This window comes from Cebidichthys violaceus, unplaced genomic scaffold (assembly GCF_023349555.1).
Source record: "Cebidichthys violaceus isolate CVI_PGR_0920_01 unplaced genomic scaffold, fCebVio1.0.p SCAF_25, whole genome shotgun sequence".
In the NCBI taxonomy this organism is placed as follows: domain Eukaryota; kingdom Metazoa; phylum Chordata; class Actinopteri; order Perciformes; family Stichaeidae; genus Cebidichthys; species Cebidichthys violaceus.
The window spans coordinates 3,039,468-3,061,573 of NW_027176428.1; the positions used below are offsets into that span (position 1 = coordinate 3,039,468).

The following is a 22,106-nucleotide window of genomic DNA, read 5'->3' on the forward strand; positions in this document are numbered from 1 at the left end:
TTTCCTCATTGGTATCCTCGGGTAAAGCAAAGCTATGAAGCATGGGTCTGACTGTGGAAAGTATCCGGGACCAGGGGGCTGGATTAAGGCTATGAAGAGAGGATAAATCCCAATGGGTATGTGTGACAGAGAGAGGGAGACACACACACACGCACACACACACACACACACACACACACACACACACACACACACACACACACACACACACACACACACTCACACACAAAGAGTAGGGTAGACAAGAAGAGACGTTAGAGGGGGAGGAGGATAGAGGAGGCATGTAGCCAGAAAGAGACTTGTTTTTGGACTACTCTCTGACATGGGAGGAGGCACCACATAGATTCTTCACGGGGGTCATAAATTGATCTTTATTTTTGCTAAATTATTAAATAAACTCCAAAAGAAGCGGGAGTAAAGAAGAGAAGAAGAAGAAATGAAGGACTTGGTGCAGTCGGTCGAACTAGGGGTCTCTCAGCGGAAAAGAGTCAATGTAACTGGACCCAGAGTTTGGATAAAGAATGAACTTGTTCGAGTGGGACTTGCTGAATCCCTTTGCACATATGTCATGATGGTAAGAAACGCTTGCTAAATATAATAATGTGTGGTTTTAGATGTCTAAAAATCTCTCATATCCATCATTCTGGTGACAATTTCACGTTCTCTCTTTTTTGAGGCATGCTTATCTGTAACAAACATGTGCCATTAATTATTAATGCCATGTTCTTGACCCTGATAACGTTCACGCTAAAAAGCACATTACAGTCACATGATGGGGGTCGTGGGTGGGGATTGGTCGGTTCAAGTGGGTGAACCAGGAAATCTAGTGTTGCCAGAGTAATGGGCAGGCAGTGGGCCACATGGAGTGGGTTGCAAAAGTCACATGTTGTTTGTCAGCTGTTACAATAAACCCTATACTTAGAACCCTGTAGGCTTTACTTGGAATACCCAAACTCACTCTAAACCTAAATACGCATTATTTTCAAATGAGGAACCACATGTTTCCTGTTTCCTGAATGAATGTTTTTCAGTGTCAGCTTTTTTCCCCGCCACCGGGACTACAGTCTCTAAGTTTCACTGAGTTAAAAGTTGTATGAAAGAATTCGGTTCAGTTCAGCTTGTTTTAAACTTGCAGTACCAACATTTCTAAACAAAAACATTTATCCAGTTACACCTTGGCTGCCTCACTCTGACTTCATTGGCACAACTCTTGTGTTCATCATTCTTTTTGCTGCTGTACATATCCTGTTTGCTGGAATGCTTTCCCCTAAATTAGGCTGTCCAGAAGTTTTCCTCGTGTAGTTTGCTTCTCTTTAAAATGTCGCCTGTGACTTTGCCTGTGCACAATTACTTCTCTCTGCGTCCAGGTGTTTGGCGTGGGGTCTGTGGCCCAGGTAGTGACAGGAGAGGGAGCGTTCGGTCAGTACCTCAGCATCAATCTGGGTTTCGGTCTGGGTGTTGCTATGGGGGTTCATGTTGGAGGGAAGGTCTCAGGTACGAGAGCTGACTCCTGTGAACTCTATAGAATCCTTAAAAGCCATCACAAATCCCTATCATCCGACCCATATTTCTCATTCTCCATCAGGGGCTCACATGAATGCAGCAGTGTCATTCACCATGTGCACGTTTGGCCGCCTTGGGTGGAAGATGCTGCCTCTGTATGTTTTTGCGCAACTGTTTGGGTCATTCCTGGCCGCAGGGACGATATATGCTGTCTATTATGGTGAGGGCACACTGCATGTTCGGCACTGAACACCTGTATTCTTCTTGAATGTTATACATTTACTTCTCCTTGCCCATATATGATTTCTGTATTTCTATTCTACTTCTGGTGGCAGTCACACATCTAAGAGTATCTGTCTTGTCTAAATTGTTTCCATATGCAGAAGCCATATATGACTATTGTGGAGGAAACCTGACTGTAACAGGACTAAAGGCCACAGCAGGTATCTTTGCCACGTACCCTGCTCCGTACCTCTCCTTGCTGTCTGGATTCATTGATCAGGTAGACATGAAACAGGATTAAAGGATTACAGCTACAAATCACCATCATCTGACACAGTCTGCCGTGACCATTTTCTTTGTTGTTTACGCACACCTATCTATGGTAATGTTTGTTTTGTGTGTGTGCCAGGTGTTCGGCACAGCCATGCTGCTGCTTTGCTTGATGGCTTTGTCGGATCAGAAGAACAAACCGGCGGCACCGGGCAGCGAGCCCGTCGCAGTGGGTCTCCTGGTGATGCTCATTGGCATTTCTCTGGGCAGCAACAGCGGCTATGCCATCAACCCCACCAGAGACATCGCACCCAGGGTCTTCACTGCCATAGCAGGCTGGGGGGGTGATGTGTTCAGGTACACAGGCGTTTGGGGGCAGGATTTGTACTATGTCACAGTGACTAGGAGTGACAAGGGCAGAACATCTCTGTTACTCATTAAATGACCCATGTTCACAGTTATTTGTCTTTATCTGTACAGGTCTGGAAATGGGTGGTGGTGGGTGCCTCTAGTTGCCCCCCCCATTGGAGGAGTATTGGGGGCAGGGCTCTACAGGGCATTGGTGGAAATGCACCACCCCCGTCTCTCTGAACAGGATGAGGGGCTGGTGGAGGAGTTTGAGGAGAGAGCCCCTCTGGAGAAACAGGAAAACATGTGCTAATGTGTGTCTGAGGGCCCCAACTATATACAGCCTGTAACGCTATTTGCACATCTGTATGCAGTCGAAACATTCCATGACTATGAAGGTTAAAAAATTAGTCCAAAAACAAACAGCTAAATAAGGTTTTGAATTTCTTAAGGAATTAATTAATGAATGTGTGTGTTTTATGTCATGAATTCGAACTGCACTTTCTGTACTTGTCAGTAGCTGCAACACATACATTAGATATTTTAAACCGTGATGCTGACATCTAAGGTTTGTTGATCCAATCCATGCTAGTTATAGTAATAGCATTAAGAAAATTAAGGGCCATTTTTATGCATTCAAGAAGAAAAAACACACTTTCTAGCATATATTAGTGAGGTAATAGCAGCTGTAATAACCTTGGAAGAGATCATAAATAACAATCAACAGGAGACCACTTACAGCTTGGAAACTACATTGGATGTTAAGAAAAGTAAACCGCCCCCATACATTGCACAAACATAAAAATGTATCGTCAGGGAAATAAAAAAAGGGACAGTAGGAGTTGGCTCCTTACAGCTTGAAAGGGCAGCAGCACAACCAAAGATAATACACATTCATCTTTAAAACAATCCAGTGCACAGGGGCCTAAAGCTAAAAAGTGTAAATGTGTCTTGATTAACTTTGCTGGAGCCCCAAGGTACTTGAACCAACAAGTTAAACCTACTGTAGTAATGTCTATTAAGTCTGCTCAGCGGTATACTTTTGGCATCAAGAGCCCGGAATGGATAAAGCTAGCACGTTGTACAACTGAAACGCTGGAATATAACCTCCTCACATAAGTTCATTGATATGGAGTCATTGGAGCAGATGTTATTATACAAATAAAATCAAGATGCATTTTTATATTTGTGAAGTTAACAGAGGGACACAGCATCAGCTGCAGTGATGCATCAGCCAGTGAGTAACTTTTTTTTTTACCTGAGCCATGTAAGATTTTTTTCATTATGTAACATTTCATGGTTCAGATTTGCATGAACTCTTAAGTCATGTAAAGTTTGATACTGAAGCTCTGAGGCATCTGTCGAATACATACAGCCATTTCCACTGACGCTGAGTATCGCGGCTCGAACATTTTAAACGTGATCTGCGATCTCATCAAGTTTTCAGTCCTACAAGCACTTTTACTGCCACAACTGAAACCAACACAGTATTATTTTCATTCTTACCGTTACCTTAAAAATTATATATATATATATATATATATATATATATATATATATTATTGTTGTATGATACAATAAAAATCCAAACAGCAAACTAAGTCTACTGATAATAACTACAGTAAACTGTGTCCTTATTGAGTGTAAGTGAGTCCTCATTGGCACCGTTGCTTCATTTGTTCTGTAGTCTGTTACTACATATGAAGATTATTTGACATGTGTCAGCAGCACATTATCATACTTAATGAACAGGCTGCTTTTACTTATTTGTACCATGAGGTGTCACTAGCGACCACTGTGTGAAATGAGGCATTTAGTGATGCAATTGGCTGGAAAGCTTTAGTGTTTCAGAAAGCCTAATTTCTCCATCACACCCACAATTAGCAGTGAAACATAAAGCCCTGTGTTGGAAAGCGCTGGTTGTTTATCTATTTATACATGCAGTATTCCAAACTTGGTTTCCGACTACATGCTCTCATGGAGCATACTGCTAACACACCAAATCCAGCCAATTGGCGGAATTGCAGGCTGCTCCTCTGACCGATGTTTGGTTGTATGGACAGTAAAGTTGATCGAAATGTTTTCCTTGGATGAAATCATTCTCAACGCCTCCCCCCACTGTGTCTTCCTGTGCTCCCTTGGCTCTTTGCGGTGCTCCCTAAGCTGCACTGTGTCGACTGCTTCTTCTTGGGGACCGGTGTCTTGGCTTTGCCTTTGAAGGCCTTCGTAGGATCCAGCTTGTTGAGATGGGAATCTCCAGCAGGATCAGAGAAGTTGAGCTCACTGCTGAAAGTCAGTGGCTGGTACAACGAGGCCCACTGCTGTAGAGTGAACAGGAGGAAGTATAATTTACAATGCTGTGTATAGTCATGTAGAGTCAAAGTTAACACCAAATAACCCCGACAATCTCCTTTAGGAAGTACGTGTTACAGTAAGGTCACTACAAGGAAACTGCAGAAACCCCACTGCTTCCTTTGCAAAATGTCATCTGCATTCCCAGAAACATTAGGAATACACTGTTTAGAATATATAAAAAAGACAGGAATGGGTAAGTAGGTACAACACAGTCGGCAATTTGTGAAATTGCCGTGAGACTGTAGGTAGGTAAGGACTAAAAGGTTAAACACTTTTATGCTCTGTGTAAGTGTCTTAAAACTCATCTTTTTTTAAGTGTTAAATCAGCCAACATTGTATTATACTGTGAGGGAACAGAATGAATAAAATCTATTTCATACACCTGCAGTGACTTGTTGTTCATATTAGTACAAAGTCATACATTTTAACTAAACATGGTTTGGTTGATTCTGAAAGACTTAAATAAAGGGAAACACAAAGACAATGTAGATAAGTTCTGCAGTAATTGAAAGTTTTGCTGATGTCACTGGAACCTCAACACATGGTCTTAGAAAAAGTGGTTAAAACACCTTGGCCTGGGGGCTCGGGCCGTATGGGGTGAAGGCATACTGCCACTCAGGCAGACCCAGGTGAGTGATCATCAGTCGGTAGTAGGAGGTGAACGTTGCCGTCAGTAAATGCCAACACAGCGAGCGGTCAAGGAACCAAATTTCACTCTGCTGGGCTACCACACCTGAAAAATACAAAGACCAACAACTTAATGATGAAATACTCATTTTAACATAGATTACATTGATACATAAATATGTCTTTTTTTACATAACATTGTTGTTCAGAGAAATCCTAAAAGTTGCAATTTGTGAATACAAACAGAACACCTGGTGTGCAGTTTTTGTAGGCTAGACACACTTTGCCATTCCCACCGCAGGAATCCAGCTCGAAGATGCGGCTCCGGGAATCAAAATGTGGTGCAGCGGGAGCATTCGCCGTCCCTGACAGATGACAGCACGGATGAGTCTTGAATAAATATTGACTTTCCAAAATCAACATTTTCATTCATTAGCCTGCTTTCTGCACAATTGAGCACACAAATGGACTTGATCAAACTTGACATGCTGTAATTGTTGAGTTGAGCCCAGATGAGGAACCGACTGGTGAGGTTTACCACTTTCCGTATCCTCCTCCTCCTCCCAGTCCAGGTCAGCCAGTGAGGGTGCATTGGGTAGAGAGAATAATGATACTGGTTGGAGGAGTGGGCACAGCCGAGCCACACTGTTAATCATCATGCTTCCTAGGGGAACACACTCATCTGAAAGACACACACACAAATCTTTAAAACCTTTAGAATTGAAAGAATTGCATTTAAATGTTCCTGTATCATGTAATCTTAATAGTAGCCTTTAAATTAAAATAAATTAAGATTTATGTGAGAGTGATATTATTACAGACAGAACATAAAACTAATCAGGTCACCTACTGTCTAGTTTAACGCTCCAGGTGAGTGTTAATCCATCTGTTGTCAGATAGAAGTCTCGCAGGTCCTCTGGCAAAATACAAGTGTTTTTCTAAAAGGAAGAAATTAAGCAGGTTCATTTGATAACAATGTATAAGCAGAACAAATTGCGATGTCTTTAAAAAGGTGTCCACATTTCACCTGCTCCCATGACAGCAGACTCCTCTTCTCTGCAGGCTCCCTCTCTGCAAAACGCACATCGACCACACCAGGCATGTTCTCTGGCACAACAGGGACACATTCATAACATGTATTAACTGCCCAGTAACACATGAATCGGTTTATTAGCTAGTTTCGGAGCAAAAAAACGTGATACACACCGAGTATTCGAGTAATGCCAAGCGTCAGCCTCTCAGCAACACCTTTGAATGTTAAGCTTTCTTTTGGCTCTTCCATTTGGAAAATTGCATTCACAAATTTGCGCAAAGGCTTGTAGCTGGATGCCTTGTATCCTTCACCTATCTCAAAAGAAGTCAGCTGGCAAAGTACACAGGAAACGACCTATGACGCTAATTTGACACATGTTTAAGCCAATAGAAACCCAGCTTTCTACAAACTAGCCAATTGGCTGTTCCGTTCCAAGAGACAGGCGGGACTAACGTAAGCCAATAGAAACTCGGCTTCCTACAAAGTAGCCAATTGGCTGTTCCGTTGCAAGAGACAGGCGGGACTATCATTGCTTAGCAACGCTTGGCTCCTTGGGAGTGGAGGCGGTTGTTTCAACATGGCGGCGGCGGCAGCGGCTAAAAAAAGTGGAAATTCGGGGATATTTTGGATGAATGGCGGTAGGCTTACTTTTACTAAACTTCGTAACCTTTGTTGTCCATTCGTACATATCTTGAATAAAGTTTAAAACGTGTTCGAACGAGTCTCATAGAGGTTACTTCTGCGTTAATGCTGGAAAGTTTTTATTTATGAAGAAGTGAGACAGCTAGCGTTAAGTTAAGTTAAGTTAACTAATAGCTAGCTAACCCACTAGCCTACGTGTAACGCTAGTTAATATAACGTTAACTTATATCTTGCCTATTTTATATGAGCTATATTATTCTGAGCTCAACACAAGCACGACTTTTACGTCAGTTATGTCAACGTTAGCTAGCGAGCTCTTGTTTTGTTTGTTACTCGGTGATTGTAAGAAAGCAGCTACATATGGGATTATTGATTCGACAGTTAGTGTTATGAAGCACATATAACAACAGTTACATTCGACTGACTGTCAACTGAGGTACCTGTGTTCTCTTTGCTTTGTTCACAAAGTGTCAGATGATGAACAGCCTTTGGTGTTTGTTCCTGGTGAGTCTCACACTACACATTGAATAATGTCCAAACACAGTGAGAGAGAATCGTATGTAGCTCATGTACACATGTCATCCTCTTGTGCTGTCTTTCCACAAACTGTCTCAGGAGTGGAAGGAGAGGGGAAGACTCAGACCCCTTTCAGTTTGGGATCAGGCAGCACCAGCAGCAAAAGAGGTACCAGGATGCGAGCCAGGCGTAGCTATGACTGCGATAAGGAGACCACGCTGAAGAAATGTGGCAAGAAACAGAGCCACCTACAAAGTGAGCAGTCTGGGATCCACACCAAGGAAACAGTGTCGGCCCATCACAGTGCGACTGCAGTTTCAGAGCATGCTCTTTCTCCAGCCTTGGGTACTTTTCTCTCCTCAACACAGGTAAACCGATGTTTTATGTAGGATGTTTTTTCCTCTTTCCTTCATGTATATAAAATGAAATGCTTGAATATGAAAGAGCATATGGATAATCTGAATACTTATAGAAAACAAGAAAGGATGTATTGAAGCTGACAGAATTATTTATTTATATAATAATTAAATTATTAGTTTCTGTCAATATCTTCTCATACTTGCTGATCTTTCTTTGCACAGGTAATATCTGAGGCCAGCAGAGCAAAGAGCCAGGTGTGTTTGAAAGACCTCTGTCCTGAAGATAAGCGCCGGATTGCAAACCTTATTGAAGAACTAGCCAGGTAGCCAGCAGTATATGCCACTGAACTCTTGTCTAGATATATAGGCTATATATATCTATAGATATATAGAGATAAAATTCATATGAATGTATTAATGGGAGAATATAAAGTTACGCCTGATTGAAATGTTTAATTCTAGATGCCTGTAGCTTTCTGTCCCATGTCACTCTTTGAATGTATAATGTAGACCACGAATGCTGTAACACTGGTCTATCCTGTTCTCCAGAGTGAGCGAGGAGAAGGAAGAGTCAGTGCAGCGTCTGAAAGACGAACAGGAACATTTTGAGTGCAAGATCCAGAAGCTGGAGCAACAGAACGTGATCATTGTGCGGGAGAGGGAGAGTATCCTTTCAAAAATAACTGAGCAAATAAAAACACACTAGTGAGAATCATTTGTTTTTTTTGCCACATTGTCTTTAAATAAAACAGTACTGCATTTAATGTGCTGATGCCTATAGTAGTACTGGGTGATATCAGAACAGTAAAGCAATACACTTTCTGGTACTTCTAACTAGTGTTTTGTGAGAAATCTTCAGACAACCTGGCTATGTTTAATGGTGTAAAATATGCTTCTTAGTGTGGTGATTGCTGTATGGCGTGTGTGCGTAGTGTCTGTACTACGGCTACTGCAAAATGTGGTGCACTGATTTTAAGGAAACTAGATGTTCTTCAAGAACTCCAGGGTACAATCATTCAAACTGGTAAATGTTACCAAGATGTTTTAATAAAATGCGCTTGAAAACTTTTAACCAGAATGCTAAAAGTGGTGCAAAAAGGTGCATCTTTGAACACACCCCAAGTGATTTCACTGATTATCCAAACTTCAACCTAAAAAGGGTGAACAATCAGTAAAAACATCCGCTGTAGTCTTTTGGTTTGAATGAAAACTTGTTGCCAGTTTCCGATGACACACAGTTGCATACTGTATCCTGTAGATATGCTTGAAGTTCCTGAATGACATATTGAAGGCTATTCCATGAGATTGTCTGCAGGGGGCAGTGTTGTCTTAGGTAAGGCCATGCACAGTTTTTGGCCAAGACCGTTCAATTTGTTACAAAAGGCAGAGAAATAGTGCAGATTCATTTGAATGATTTGACGCCTGCTGCAGATGTATTCTGCAAGTGCTTGTAGCTGATCCGCTGTTGTGTACAGAATCAATTTCAAGGTTGAAGCCATTGCCCGAACCATCTCAATCATCTTATCATCCAAAGATGCATTTTGATATTTACTGCTTTCACCACCATGTGTTTTTGTAACCTTCCCTGAATGCTAACTGTGGAATATCTCTCAGTTCCTCCTGACAAAATGGGATCAGATGGGTCACCAGTTGATCCTTGATTGGCTAGCATAAGGTTAATGCTTGAGTTAGTCGCGATCGTATGCTGTTTTTGCACAACTCGCCTACAGTCTTCATAACAATTCCGCTCAGGTCAAACCAGAGCATGGCCAGCAGTCGATTTAGGTTAAAAACACTGCAAAATATGAAGAGTAATTGACCCTGCTGGTAAATTGCACGATTGGCAGCGGCGGCGGGGAAAATTAGGAAAGCACAACTCAATTAAAGGCACTTTGGCTCGGAGACTTGGCATTTACACCAAACTTCTAAACTCCATTAAAAAGGTATTTGAGAGGGGAAAAAAGTGTTCAGATCCAAGCGCCTCAGGGGGGATAACGTAGTCTTTTAAAGTGCATGCAGGAGTCATGAAGACTCTTTTCTGGCAGAAGGTTCCGGCACTTCTCTGAAAGGTTAAGGAGACACCAAAGGCAAACACACTGAATGAGAGTCTTGTCAAGTCTAATTCCATTACGCCTCAGCTTATCTTATCTAACCAAGATTCAGGGTTGTCAGGGGTATAAAGAATGTAGGGCTATACCTTAGCCCCAAGCCACCCTGGATGAGAGGGAGAAAGTACCCTTGATATTAAGGGTGTTCAGCTGGCATTTGGAACTGACTGGCACACAGGACTGAATCTGTGTTTCAGATAGTAAGGATGCTTTTTGTACTTCAAGGCATGTTGGCATGGGCAGAAGTCAAGGTGGTGTTACTACCTCGTGGATCCAGAACAAGGCACAGCAGGTGCTATAACTAATGCACTGTATTGAGTTAAAACAATGGGAGGGAATCCTGAGGCCATGGAGATATGGAGGGAAAAACAGCCCTGTTAGAATATGTCATTGAAAAATGCTACTTGTTGCGATAAGAGGTTTGCAAGAGATAAATCCATTTTGAACTGACATTTACAATGTGGAAATCTGGTTTTATCAAATGTGCTTTTTCGTTCTCATTTTTAAGCGCTTTGTTTTTAGGCCGATGACACGCCTAATGTTCCTTGATGTCAGCTCTGGGGCCATTGTCACAAACTTGTCTGGGTGTTTTATACCTTTATTCTAGGAAAGATTGATGAGATTGAAGCCATGTGCTGCGTAAGGTAGCACATGCTACGCTATTTGTTAAAGGTGTTTTAAAACCAAAGTAAACTACATTTTTTCTTTAATCGAAGCTCTACCTTCTGACTACTGTTGACACAGCCAAGAAATACCGACTCAGCTTAAATGCTTAATTGAATATAGTAAAGTCAAATTGAACCAATTGGGACTGAACATGAAATTAATAATGCAGCAAATAATCAAAATTTAATTGAGTTGTTGTTGGCCCACCTTTACAATGTATTATATGGATTTCTGGCTTCGTGATTTGTCTGCTCTTGTGTGGTAGATGTGTGGTTGACGTATTTCATAGACACAAGATCATTTGTAAAGATGTCAGATGTAATGATTCAGCAAGATGCAACTCAGTCTCTGCCTACAAAACTGGTTTTACATTTTAGTTGTGATCACGGCACTGAAGATGGCTAAGAATAGTTGTGATGACACTGTTTCTGTATGTTTACTCTCAGAATATATATATATATATATTTTTTTAGCTGACATTATTTATTGGTTTATTGTGTGACTTGCGCTTGTGCCTCTTCTCCAGATTCAGTAGTATTGAAGCAGTTATGTAAACTGTCTTCTGCTATTAATTCCCCATCATTGCACACACATTCATACGCATCAGTCTCCGCCCCCGTTTCTCTCACATTCCTGTTCAGGCTCAATCTGTTTGGCACAGTGTGCTAAAGCAGGCTTTAAAATATCCCCCCCCTCCTGTGCAAATTTGTTCCACCTTGAAGTGGATTTCATTATTTCATTTGAGCCTCGGCCTGACAGGGAAGTGAATCATTTTGACAGGCCCCGTCTGAAGCCTCTTCAGCCCAAGCCCTTGATTCTGGGTATTTTTGGAGCAGGGGGGAGGAGTAAGTCATTGTTGGCACTTTGCGGCTCCGATGTAAACTAGGGGCTTGCCGAGTGCTTGGCCCCCCATTGGCTGACGTCCAAGGCTGTGGAGGAAGCATGTTTAGTGTGGCGACGGGCAGAGAGGTGGACTCTTATCAGTGTTGCTCCACTCGGTTCAGATTACCTCGTGCTTGCTGTCCAGTGACATGTCAACACATTAACACACATTACCTTTTATTCATGGCATTGGGACGCTATCATGATGCAGTCCTGTTGGTGCTACAGCACAGACAGACTCTGTATCTTGTTTTGTGTTGGTCCCCACCACATCAATTTGTATTCCAGTGTATAGTACTATATATATGTGTGTGTCTATTGGCAAACATTTGTTTTAGGCATGAGAAATCACGTGGAAACTGTGTTTTATGCGAATCTGGTGAAATATGAGCTGCATGCATTTTTCAACTCCGATACACAACTATATCTTGGACTGAGGTGAGGTGGAGCTGTATACGCATATTCAGTATCTCCCCTTCAAGACCCTTATTCATGCTGCATAAATAGACCTACCAGCACAGGTTTACTTGATGTGATGTCCTTGTGATGTCCTCAGGCGTTCCATATGGAACTACTTCCATGGACATTATCAGTGCCGCGGTAGAGGAGCCGTAGTTAGATGGAGGGTTCAATCAAAGTGTTTCCTAATATTTATGGAAGCTGCTGCATTGCATTTGTCTGGTGTCTGGTACTCAATTCCAAGCCGTCCCCCGCTCTCTTCTCTCTCCCCCTGTTTCATTTCCACAGCCTGATTGAAGTCTTCTTACAACCAAAGCGTTTTCTTATGGAGTGTTCCGCCAACTATTCCTTCAATAAGACTCTACTTTGAACTTTGATTTTCTCTTAAAATGGGGGCTCTTTTTTTTCAAACAAATGCTGAGAAACTCATCAGCTGCAGGTGCAGGGCCACCATCGTAAAAAAGATATGGCCTGGAGGAGCACACTTTAAGGTCTGCTTGGGCAGGAGTGCGTGTATGTGTACTACTTCCTTTACTGTAGTGTTTGTATGTTCGCTTTTTACAGTGCAGGTGGGGAGTTTCTGCTCTCATCTCTCGCTGTGTGTGTGTGTGTGTGTGTGTGTGTGTGTGTGTGTGTGTGTGTGTGTGTGTGTGTGTGTGTGTGTGTGTGTGTGTGTGTGTGTGTGTGTGTGTGTGTGTGTACTAGGAAGTTGAAGTCAGAGCGACGTTGATTATTGAACATGTGCATGTGTGCTTGTGTGTAGTCTCTCCGTTCTCCTGCTCATTATCTTTGTGTGTGCTGGTGTACTGTGGTGCTGCCACTGTCATTAGTGGGCTCCTGAGGCGCAGCAGTGGTTCCGCTCCAGATTAGTTTTCTTGTGTCTGCCAGCTCTCTGTCTGGCAGATAGCCTGGCATGGCATTGCCCGGCTCGGCTCAACACAGCTTGGCCCAACCCAGATGGTGAAAGCTCTGTGCCACAACAACAACTTTGATTTCACTGGCCTCTTCTCCCTTTCCGTTTTCAACTTTGCTGTTCTCTGTACTTTTCTGGTCCAATGTGTAATTAATTGCAGAAACAAGGGTTTAATTCCAATCGTCAATTTAAATCCAGCATCTATCTTTTTTTTTTTCTATTTAAGTTGCATTAGAGAACTTTATCCGTTCCAAAATGGCATTTGTGCACATAGTTGCCTTCTCAGTAGAGCCACACAGTGACTTCACATTAAGAAGTAATGAGGCATAACTTAGTTCTGATACTTTACATTATTATTAATTATTTTTATCAGCTTAAATCCAGGTAGGGTTTTAATGTTTTCGGCTAAAGGTTCTCTTCTGTTCTGTTCACTTTACTTGCTGTTTATTAGTTACTTAACCTTTGGTCCTCCAGGCCTGCAGCAGCAGTACAGAGAGTGCCAGGAGCTGCTTGGGCTATACCAACAATACCTTTCTCAGCAACAGGCCAAACTTAACCAGTCCATTTCCCAGCTCAGCCAGGCACCAGCCCACAGCAGGGTAAGGTATTGGATAGAGTGTGTGTGTGTGTGTGTGGCAGGTTGTAAATATGTGTTGTAGCGAGTGCATGTAACATGTAACATGTAACATGTAACATGATGGGCCTGCTCCTGTGTGCACCATATTCAGAGAACACCCCTTGTCCGCCATCCGTCAGGAGACTCTGGCACAAAAACATGCAGTGACACATACAGCACATTGTCCCATGCCATAATTATGCATAACAAAGAAGTCCACTACAGCCACTGGTTCAATATGACTACAACATAGTGAAAACTCTCTCAAGGTGACACTTCAGGAGCGAAGACGCCTCTCTGGCTTCAGCCACTGTAAGAATAGATGACTTGGCCAACCTCATTGTCCCACGGTGGCTCTGAATAATGTGTGTTTTCCTGCTCTCTGACCCTCGGCAAATTAGTCACAGTCTCTTCCCCAGTCAACTACAAGATGGACTTTCCTCCTTATGTTTATCTTCTAATGTTCCTGACCTTGGCTTACCTGCCAGTTGTGCTCAGTTAGAAATTGTTCTCTTCATCTTGTGGCCACTCTCCAGTTTCCAGGTATTAAAGGATGATTTGCATTTATGCAGCTATAAAGCCAACGCAAACCTACTACCATGTCCATAAAGCTACAAAGTGAAAGCAGACCGTTGGCAGAATAGAGCAGTAGCAGCTTGAATCCTAGTGTCTGCACAGGATGTGTTCAGGCACTGTGCTGCTGGGTACGTCAACCTGTGTTTTGGCAGTACTCAGAGCCCAGTACACAATCACTACATATGAGCGTATAATGAAAGAAAGTAAAGACAAAAAAACAAATGCTTCAGGTGTGGTTAACCCGCATAAAGTGAAAGTGATATGTGAGCTCCTGTGGAACAGCTCTCGCAAGCACACGGGGAAAGATTTTACTGCACGTAAACACAAGTTAATTAGGTTGGTTAGTGAGTCCTTATTCAGTATTGGTAAGTTTTGGTTTGTAGCCCAGCTCTACATTAAGGTTTTATGGAGCAATCTTACCATTTTTGGCTGAAATACTCTATGAATTTTTCAGAGGCTTCGTAAATTGGCCAAAATGCATTCATTGTCCTCTTTGTTCTCTGTCCAGGTGCTCGGCAGCGAGGAAGCCCCCAGCAGAAGATCTACTAGCAGAGCTAATGGCTCACTCTTTGATGGCTCGTACCTCAGCCTGGCTGCTACTCGAGAACAGCCTCAAGTGCACAGGAGTGGTGGTGGTGGAGGAAGAGGAGCAATACAAACCCTTAGCAATCATGCCTCTCTTTCCTGTGATACTGAGTTCAGTCCAACTGATGGGCCGATCAAACAGCATAGGATTCAGAAAAGGGCGTGCAGGGAGTCCCACCACAGATGTAAGCCCTGCCTAGGCAGCGGTCAAGGCGGTGGCTCATGTCTAGAGAATGGCCACCATGACACCGTTAACCAGCATGAGTGCGAAAGGTACAGTAGTACTCTATACCAGGGGTCTTCAACGTTTTTCAGGCCAAGGACCCCCAAACTGATAGAGAGATTGAGCAGGGACCCCCTACTATATACAGTATATTGTATAAAATTGTGTTTTATATTAAACTGGGCCTAGTGCCATGTATAGACATACCTTGTTATTGTGCATTCAATACTAAGCTATTCAAATAATACACAGGTTCATATCTTCCTGTTTTTATTTTAAACATGTGCAAGGTCCAGTGAGTAGGGTGGCCATGCCACTGCCATTTAGAAACATACCTTGTATGATAATCATGCATACAAGCTATTCAAATTGACGTTTTTAAACATAAATGTGGAAACGAAAATGAGTGACGACCGATTAGTGCCACTGCCATGCATAAACATACCCGTTATCTTGCATACAATACTGAACTATTTAAATAATGGACAGATTCATGTTTGGGAAAAAAAAAAAAAAAAGTCTAATCAACCAAAACCTTTGCGGACCCCCTGCAGTACCTCCGCGGACCCCCTGTTGAAGACCGCTGCTCTATACAGTCATGAACCGTTTCCCTATTAAACCACATGATTACATTAGTTTCCTGTTGTTTTTAATCGAATTTAGCATTTTTATGAAGACGCAAACATTAGGAATGTAAGGATATGAAGTTAATGAAATGTGCATTTACACACAGGCTCCACAGTGGGAGTGCCAATGGCTCAGAGGCCAATGAAGCCCTGACCAGGCCTCTGCTGGGTCACGAGGACTGGGAGGAGAAAAGGCACCAGCTGCTGCTGCAGAAGATGCAGTTGGAGACGGAGAGGGAGAGGCTGCACGCACGGCTGGCTGAACAGGAGGAGAGGCTCAACAGGCAGAATCAGGAGCTACGTCAGTCGCGTCTCGATTACAGCAGGTAGTATACAGAAGCCAAAGAGAAGCGAACCGTGTCTGGTAACATTGCTAACTAATATTTGGAGTCACAAGCTGATACGATATCCTGCATTATTGTTAGGTTTCAACAAGCAGCTCAATCTGATCTCGGCAGCTCTAACACTGGAAATGGAGACCCACAGCCGGCGAATGCGTCCCACCAAGATTTACCCCCCAGGTAAACCAAGCAAACCAGCATACTCAAGTCACACACACACACACACACACACACACACACACACACACGCGCACAAACACACACACACACGCACACGCACACACGTGCGCTTAATATATTTTGTCTTGTCCACAGTGTGTGTGAGGATGCAGAGGTACCTCCTGCAGGACAGAGTTTGCGTGGAAAACAAACTGTACCTGCTCCTCTGGAGAATGGCGATGGTAAGCTTGTATTTTCAATTAGAGAGAATTAATTGCTGACTGGACGAAACACAGAGGAACATCCTGGCTCAAAACATCATACTCTGGCCTGTCAAGAGTTTGATTTTGTTTAAACAGTATTTATTTTAGTACATTCATTTGCATGCAAAACTTAGATAGAGGAACTGTATATCATCATGGTTTAAAAAAATGTCTTGCCTGCATTGCTCTCAGCCTTGCTGTTCTTGTTTCTGATATATCTTATCTCGCATCTCTCAACAGAGGCCTTAGAGCGGTCCAGAAAGGACACGGCCACATCTCCTGCTAAGTCCAGCCCGAGGAAGCCCACCGCAGTGTCTGTGATCCAAAAGACCCCTGAGGCCAGGTAACACGTCTTTACTGGACATCAATTAAGCATTTAATAAAGATTTACTTGTATTGTAATAGTTTTTAGGTAAGTGAAGCATTATTGACTATGCTGGATAAGCAGCGGGACTAAAGCAAACATGGAGGTACTAGCTTACCTAGTAGAATTAGTTCTGTGAAGAACAGCCCGGGTGATTAGATTCAATGTCAGCCAAAAGATTAATATTGCTCATTGAACAATGATGGAAAAATGGCACAGTTCAGCTCTTGAAGGATCCAGGCAGAGAAGTCTGAGTGAACTTTCCTGTGGGCGGGCTACTCTTACCATGTGAGGGACATTAGGTTAAGATTATTTGTGGGCTGCAGTATTTTATTCATCCTATCTGACCTCTTAAGGCAATTGATGTTTTTTCCTTTAGTTGCAAAGACATGTTAACAACAACAAAATGTATAAATATAGCACGGTTCTAACATTTGAATCCAGAAGCTTTTCCTGGGCTTGTAGTTGCTGCAGTGTTGGAGGCTAAATGATGTATTTCTTAGTCTAGCTAACTTTTTTCGAGCTGTGAGAGGCTAAATGGAGCTTTTTACTGGGCTAGCTAGCGCTGTGGCCAGCCTGTCAGGAGACATGCTGCGTTCCATTAGTCGGCCTAGCAGGGACCCTGCAGCAGGTGTAATTGAACAGACTTCTGGATGCACACACTGCCCTTCCTTCTCTCTCTGCCACAGTAATGAGACAGAGAAAGCAAGAGTGAGGGAGAGATGTTAAAAAGTGTGTTTGAGGGTGAGTGAGGTGTGAGGGCATTGGATAAAGTGAGGAATGGTTAAATCAGGTCGAGATGGATAGAAATGGAAACGGGGAGAAAGACGTAAGAAGGGAGAGGAGTTTTGAGGACGAGGATGAATCACTGAGCAAGCATTAGACTTTCCTTTAAACAAATTACGATTACCTTTTTTCTTACACCCTTTAAACAGAATGGTAATTAACGTGTGTGTGTGTGTGTGTGTGTGTGTGTGTGTGTGTGTGCGTGCGTGCGTGCGTGCGCGCGCGTGCGTGCTAAAATATCAATTGCTGAGAAGCAATTTATAACAGTGGTGCTGCGGAGCGTTATTTAAAAAAATTGTTATTCCAAAAGTTGAGCCAATTTGTTCTTGCATAATGTCAGATTTCCGTTCGTAAAAGCTTAATAGGAGATACTGTAACTACGAGACGGCCTCTCTTCAGAACAGCGCAAAGTTTTCATCCTCCGATGAGTAACTCTTAAACAAAGCAGTGCGTGGTCCAAGTCCAACTGTGAGTTCCAGCAGATGCCCATTAATTCCAACAGGAGACCCAGGGCATCAGATCTTATTACCATCCATTTACACCTCCAAAGCCTATTAAAATTGTTGGACTCTTTGCTACACACACACACACACACACACACACACACACACACACACTGTTTTCTTTTACAACCAGTAATGAGGAAGTCTGCCTCTCAGATGCCTTTTGTGGTTTTCTTGTTTATTTCATGTGCATCTCTTAAGAAAGTTGTAATCCTTTGGTAATTCACTGATATGGATAAGATATAGATCTTTTTCTTAGGCCGTCTACAAATCTCTGCATAATTTAGAGTTTGAAAAGATAAACAAAATACATTGTTTAAAAAAAGGAGTTGTTTTGCTTGCTTTTATTCTCATCAGCATTGCAAAATGTAAAGAAACTGCTCTTAGATTGTAATAAACAATACAAAAACACTGCTGTGGTAGATTCAATTGGTAAAGAAAGGTCTATCCCACTGTAAGGTTTGGCGTGTTACCTGAACCCCCCCCCCCCCCGTTTCACTTGGCAACAACATGCCCCTTGTGACCATCTAATCTTAACCAATTCAATCTTGATGTGCAAATTGCAAAGCGAAGCTGGGGTTGACATTAAGTGACCTTCTTAATCCTTTCATGAATCCTGTGCTAGTTAGTAATGAGACAGTTCCAGCGCACCCCGCCCATCTCATCTCCATCCTTCCTGCCATTGCCCGCCTGCTATTGATTGGTTGGGAAATTGACATGCGGGAAATACGCAGTGGCCATTATAGGTTTTTTATCTTACTGTTTGGACTGCAAATGAAAAGGGGCGCCGGGGTGAGACGGCTTTCTTTAATGAAAGAGAGGAGCCGAACGAGCGGTGAAAGTTACGAGTGGAAAGAAGGTGGTGGGGAGCGTGGGCAGAAGGAGTTTTTGTGGACGTTTTTATCTGGCCTAGCAGAGCGAGAAAAGAGACAAACAGTATTAGTGCGCTGAGAGAATGAAGCCCAAAGGTTTTTATTACACTAAGAAAGGTACAGTTCTGTGTGTGTTCAAAGGACAAAGAAAAGAAAGTAGGCAGAGCTTAACCACTGTTTGCTTGAGAGTAGTTCTGAGAAGACCTTTTTTAATCTACAAGCTTATATCACAAAGTATTCCGTTTGACATCAAAGAGCCTGTAGTATGAATAAATATTGTCAGGATCATCTGCAGATATTTTAAACTCCCTTAGGCTACTATCTGCTGACGGTCACCAAAAATTGAAGTATTAAACAGTACTTAAATATCGTAGTGCAGCGTCTCTAGATGCTGTTAAAATGACCCAACATCCCGGGCCAAAGCTGTCTTTTTATTTTTATTTTTTTTTTACAATTAAAATTTGTTCTGTATGCATGTAGCAGTAAAAATATATTTCCCAGGACTCCTTTGGGGGATATTAATATCTAGCAGTAATTCACAACTTCACCTCACACAAACTGGAGCCAAGAAATGAAGTTCTTTGTTGCGCTGTACACCCCTCTGAAAACCTATTGGCATTCTCTCTAGCCCTCGTGCAATCTCTATGCCACCTCCTCCCCTCACCCAATCCACTGCCCCCCCCATTTCTGCCCAAACTGTACCACTACCCCCCACACTCCCCCTTGTTATAGATTGTGACCGCCGGTAAGTGATGCATTATTCATTACCGACATGTCGTTTGTTGATGGATGGCTGTTTGAGAGCCCTGTCCGTTAAATAAATCAACAAATAAAAATGCAAATTCTCACATTTCGAGAGAAGGAACCCAGCCAATGTCCCTCCCCCACATTCCCTTCCTGCCGTTCTCTCTATCCACAAAGCTGCACTCGCTTCCAGTCTCTCTCTCTCTTACACACACACACACACACACACACACACACACACACACACACACACACACACACACACTTTCTGTCCCTAGCTCATGCTCTCTTTTGCTTTCTCCTTTGCTGTTGACAGGCAGGAGACCAAATGAGGAAGACTGATTTACTTACTTGAGCTTCACTGTTTTTTTTTTTTTTTTCATCAGTTACCATTCCTCAGCCGACTTACCCCTCATTCACGTTCTCTCCCTCACGCTCTTAACATGTGCATACATTAGCTCATGTTGCTAAAGCAAAATTTGCCTTTTTAAAGCTTTGCAACTACTGATGTGTGCAGCATCAAGTTAATGTGAAAACACAACACGTTAAGGTCTACAGTTACGTGTGGAGGAAGACAAATGCGTTCCTGATTGGAAGTTCCACCGGTGTGTCTGTCTGCTGACCACCCACATGCATATCAACAAGTGCACGTCAAAGCTCGCCCTTACCTGGGAGAGCTGTGTACGGAGCTGTGCGATGCAAATCGATGCAGCTTTAAACGAGCAGAGAATTATGTTAGCAACATCAGTGGAGCGTGCTTTAAAGAATTCATGTTTTGTATCTGGAATGGCGTTGTTCGACTGTGTATACACTGAATAATTTATCAAGCCAGCCAGACTGAGGGATTGAATCTCTATTAGCTTAATCTTACCCGTTTTGGTTTATTTATTTCTCTGCACATTCCCTCATTTCTATTCCAGGGGAGAAAGCCTCGGGTTCTCTCCCCTTTTTTCCTCTTTTTTTTTTTTTTCTCTCTTGCACCTGCAAGAAAGTGTGTTTTTCTGCTGGGACGCCCCAGTGGTTTTGACTTGTTAACGTTGCTTGTTAGGGTTCAGCGGACACTTCAGCAAGAAAGCTGTTGTTAACATGTCAAGGAGAGATTTGCTTTCATATAGTCTGTGTTAACAAGTGAAAGGTGAATGACAAATATTTTTGTAGAAGCGAAGTGCTCAAAGTAGACTCTGGCCTTGTGCTCGTCTGGTGTCGGTCCCTTGGCTTTCACCCTCTTTGTTTAACATTGAGAGCACGTTCTGGAACTGGCGGTCTTTGTGTCACAATGAAACAGCACAAGGATACTCATTTACAACACTGCCTGTCGACGGGGCACCGCTAGGTTCTGTGTTCTGAATGTAGGCCTGAACCAATCCAACCTTCTGAAACAAGCAGGAAAAAAACCAAATGGAATTGAATTAAATAACAAAGAACTCCTAAAATTCTACTTTTTTTTCTTTTAGGTTGGACTTTTCTCTGGTTGAGTTATTGGATGCCTTTGAGCTAAGCAAGCCGTCATCTCGAAGACCCAAAACGTCACAATGTAGGCTCACTGCCCCCAAACCAGGGGGCAGAACCCTGCTTCCCCCTGCTGGGTCTCATCCTCAGAGTACCCAGCAGGACCTGGAAGAAAGCCAAATACTGGAGGATATTTTCTTCATTTGCTGACACAGAAGAAAATGGGTCCAGCCGCTTCATATTTGGTCTTGATTTTTTTTTTAATACATTTAATTTTCAGTTCACGTTCTAATACAGAATAATTATGACGTTGTAGATTGTACTCTTGTTATACTGTGGTTTTAATACAAATAAACTAATATTTTTTCAGAATTGGTTTTGCTTCTAGTTTGTAATTGGTGTTATTTTGTCAGGAAAACTGTTTACCATTAAGCTACGCAGGTTGTTCCTGAGGACATTGCCAGCAATAATGCGCCCTGTACACAATTGTACATTGAGAATCTGTAAGTGATTAATATGACTAAAATGAATTATCCTAAATCTGGATACCCAGCGGTGTATAATGGCATGTTGAATTCCAACGCCAGATTTTCCTTCTAGATGTCACAGATCTAGAATCATCTGTTTTTGAGATAAACTGAGGAATGGACCGAATCATCACCTCCTTTTTGTAGGGAATAACAGTGACATTGGTTTCTCATATTGATAAGTTATCAGTAATTATGACACGACACAAGACACTTTATTCTAGACTGTGCTTTATTATTGGGCTAAGCTGAGACGCATCATTCATTTAAAATTACAAAAAAAGAGTTCAAGGGACCAGAGAATGTCTGGAGAGACAGGGGCGGGAGCCTAAAGCGCACTGCCCAATCAGAAGCTTAGCTCATCAGGAACCCGGCAAAGCTTAATATGCAACATTCATTTTCCCACCCTCCGTATGTGCTGAAATTGGGAAATAGATTTCCAGAATACTTTGAAAACCATATGAAGGAAAATGTGATTCTAGCAACACTACTTAGCTTTAGAAATAAAACCACTGATAACGGCATTGAAAAGAATGATAGTAACTCAATTTCCTTTGATAAGATAGTGC

At 42.5% G+C, this 22,106-nt stretch overlaps 3 protein-coding genes across 3 annotated transcripts; 2 read left to right on the forward strand and 1 right to left on the reverse strand.

Annotated features, from left to right (window-relative positions):
- Nucleotides 1-126: 126 nt before the first annotated feature.
- Nucleotides 127-3,526, forward strand: aqp7 (aquaporin 7). Its single transcript, XM_068720078.1, has 6 exons — nt 127-574; nt 1,368-1,494; nt 1,586-1,723; nt 1,887-2,005; nt 2,135-2,352; nt 2,476-3,526. The coding sequence occupies exons 1-6, from the start codon at nt 437-439 to the stop codon at nt 2,654-2,656; spliced, it is 921 nt and encodes a 306-aa protein (XP_068576179.1). The 5' UTR covers nt 127-436; the 3' UTR covers nt 2,657-3,526.
- Nucleotides 3,527-3,908: 382 nt separating this feature from the next.
- Nucleotides 3,909-6,668, reverse strand: tpgs2 (tubulin polyglutamylase complex subunit 2). Its single transcript, XM_068720079.1, has 7 exons — nt 6,532-6,668; nt 6,353-6,432; nt 6,176-6,263; nt 5,864-6,007; nt 5,577-5,690; nt 5,268-5,431; nt 3,909-4,664 (listed from the first exon to the last, which is right to left on the reverse strand). Exons 1-7 carry the CDS (start codon nt 6,605-6,607, stop codon nt 4,446-4,448), a joined length of 885 nt encoding a protein of 294 aa, XP_068576180.1. The 5' UTR covers nt 6,608-6,668; the 3' UTR covers nt 3,909-4,445.
- Nucleotides 6,669-6,916: 248 nt separating this feature from the next.
- kiaa1328 (KIAA1328 ortholog) lies at nt 6,917-21,356 on the forward strand. Its single transcript, XM_068720538.1, has 12 exons — nt 6,917-6,996; nt 7,469-7,504; nt 7,616-7,884; nt 8,098-8,198; nt 8,425-8,540; nt 13,378-13,502; nt 14,604-14,953; nt 15,637-15,855; nt 15,955-16,050; nt 16,186-16,271; nt 16,533-16,635; nt 21,016-21,356. The coding sequence occupies exons 1-12, from the start codon at nt 6,936-6,938 to the stop codon at nt 21,218-21,220; spliced, it is 1,767 nt and encodes a 588-aa protein (XP_068576639.1). The 5' UTR covers nt 6,917-6,935; the 3' UTR covers nt 21,221-21,356.
- Nucleotides 21,357-22,106: the final 750 nt, after the last annotated feature.

Bases quoted from the DNA above. Each gene is read 5' to 3' on its own strand.
- aqp7 (XM_068720078.1), top strand. From the start codon at position 437: ATGAAGGACTTGGTGCAGTCGGTCGAACTAGGGGTCTCTCAGCGGAAA. The intron at 1,495-1,585 runs GTACGAGAGCTG...ATTCTCCATCAG, and splicing joins TGTTGGAGGGAAGGTCTCAG to GGGCTCACATGAATGCAGCA. The intron at 2,006-2,134 runs GTAGACATGAAA...TGTGTGTGCCAG, and splicing joins TGTCTGGATTCATTGATCAG to GTGTTCGGCACAGCCATGCT.
- tpgs2 (XM_068720079.1), bottom strand. From the start codon at position 6,607: ATGGAAGAGCCAAAAGAAAGCTTAACATTCAAAGGTGTTGCTGAGAGG. The intron at 6,264-6,352 runs GTGAAATGTGGA...TCTTCCTTTTAG, and splicing joins GTCTGCTGTCATGGGAGCAG to AAAAACACTTGTATTTTGCC. The intron at 6,008-6,175 runs GTAGGTGACCTG...TGTGTCTTTCAG, and splicing joins CTGGAGCGTTAAACTAGACA to ATGAGTGTGTTCCCCTAGGA.
- kiaa1328 (XM_068720538.1), top strand. From the start codon at position 6,936: ATGGCGGCGGCGGCAGCGGCTAAAAAAAGTGGAAATTCGGGGATATTT. The intron at 8,199-8,424 runs GTAGCCAGCAGT...CCTGTTCTCCAG, and splicing joins CTTATTGAAGAACTAGCCAG to AGTGAGCGAGGAGAAGGAAG. The intron at 16,636-21,015 runs GTAACACGTCTT...TTTTTCTTTTAG, and splicing joins CAAAAGACCCCTGAGGCCAG to GTTGGACTTTTCTCTGGTTG.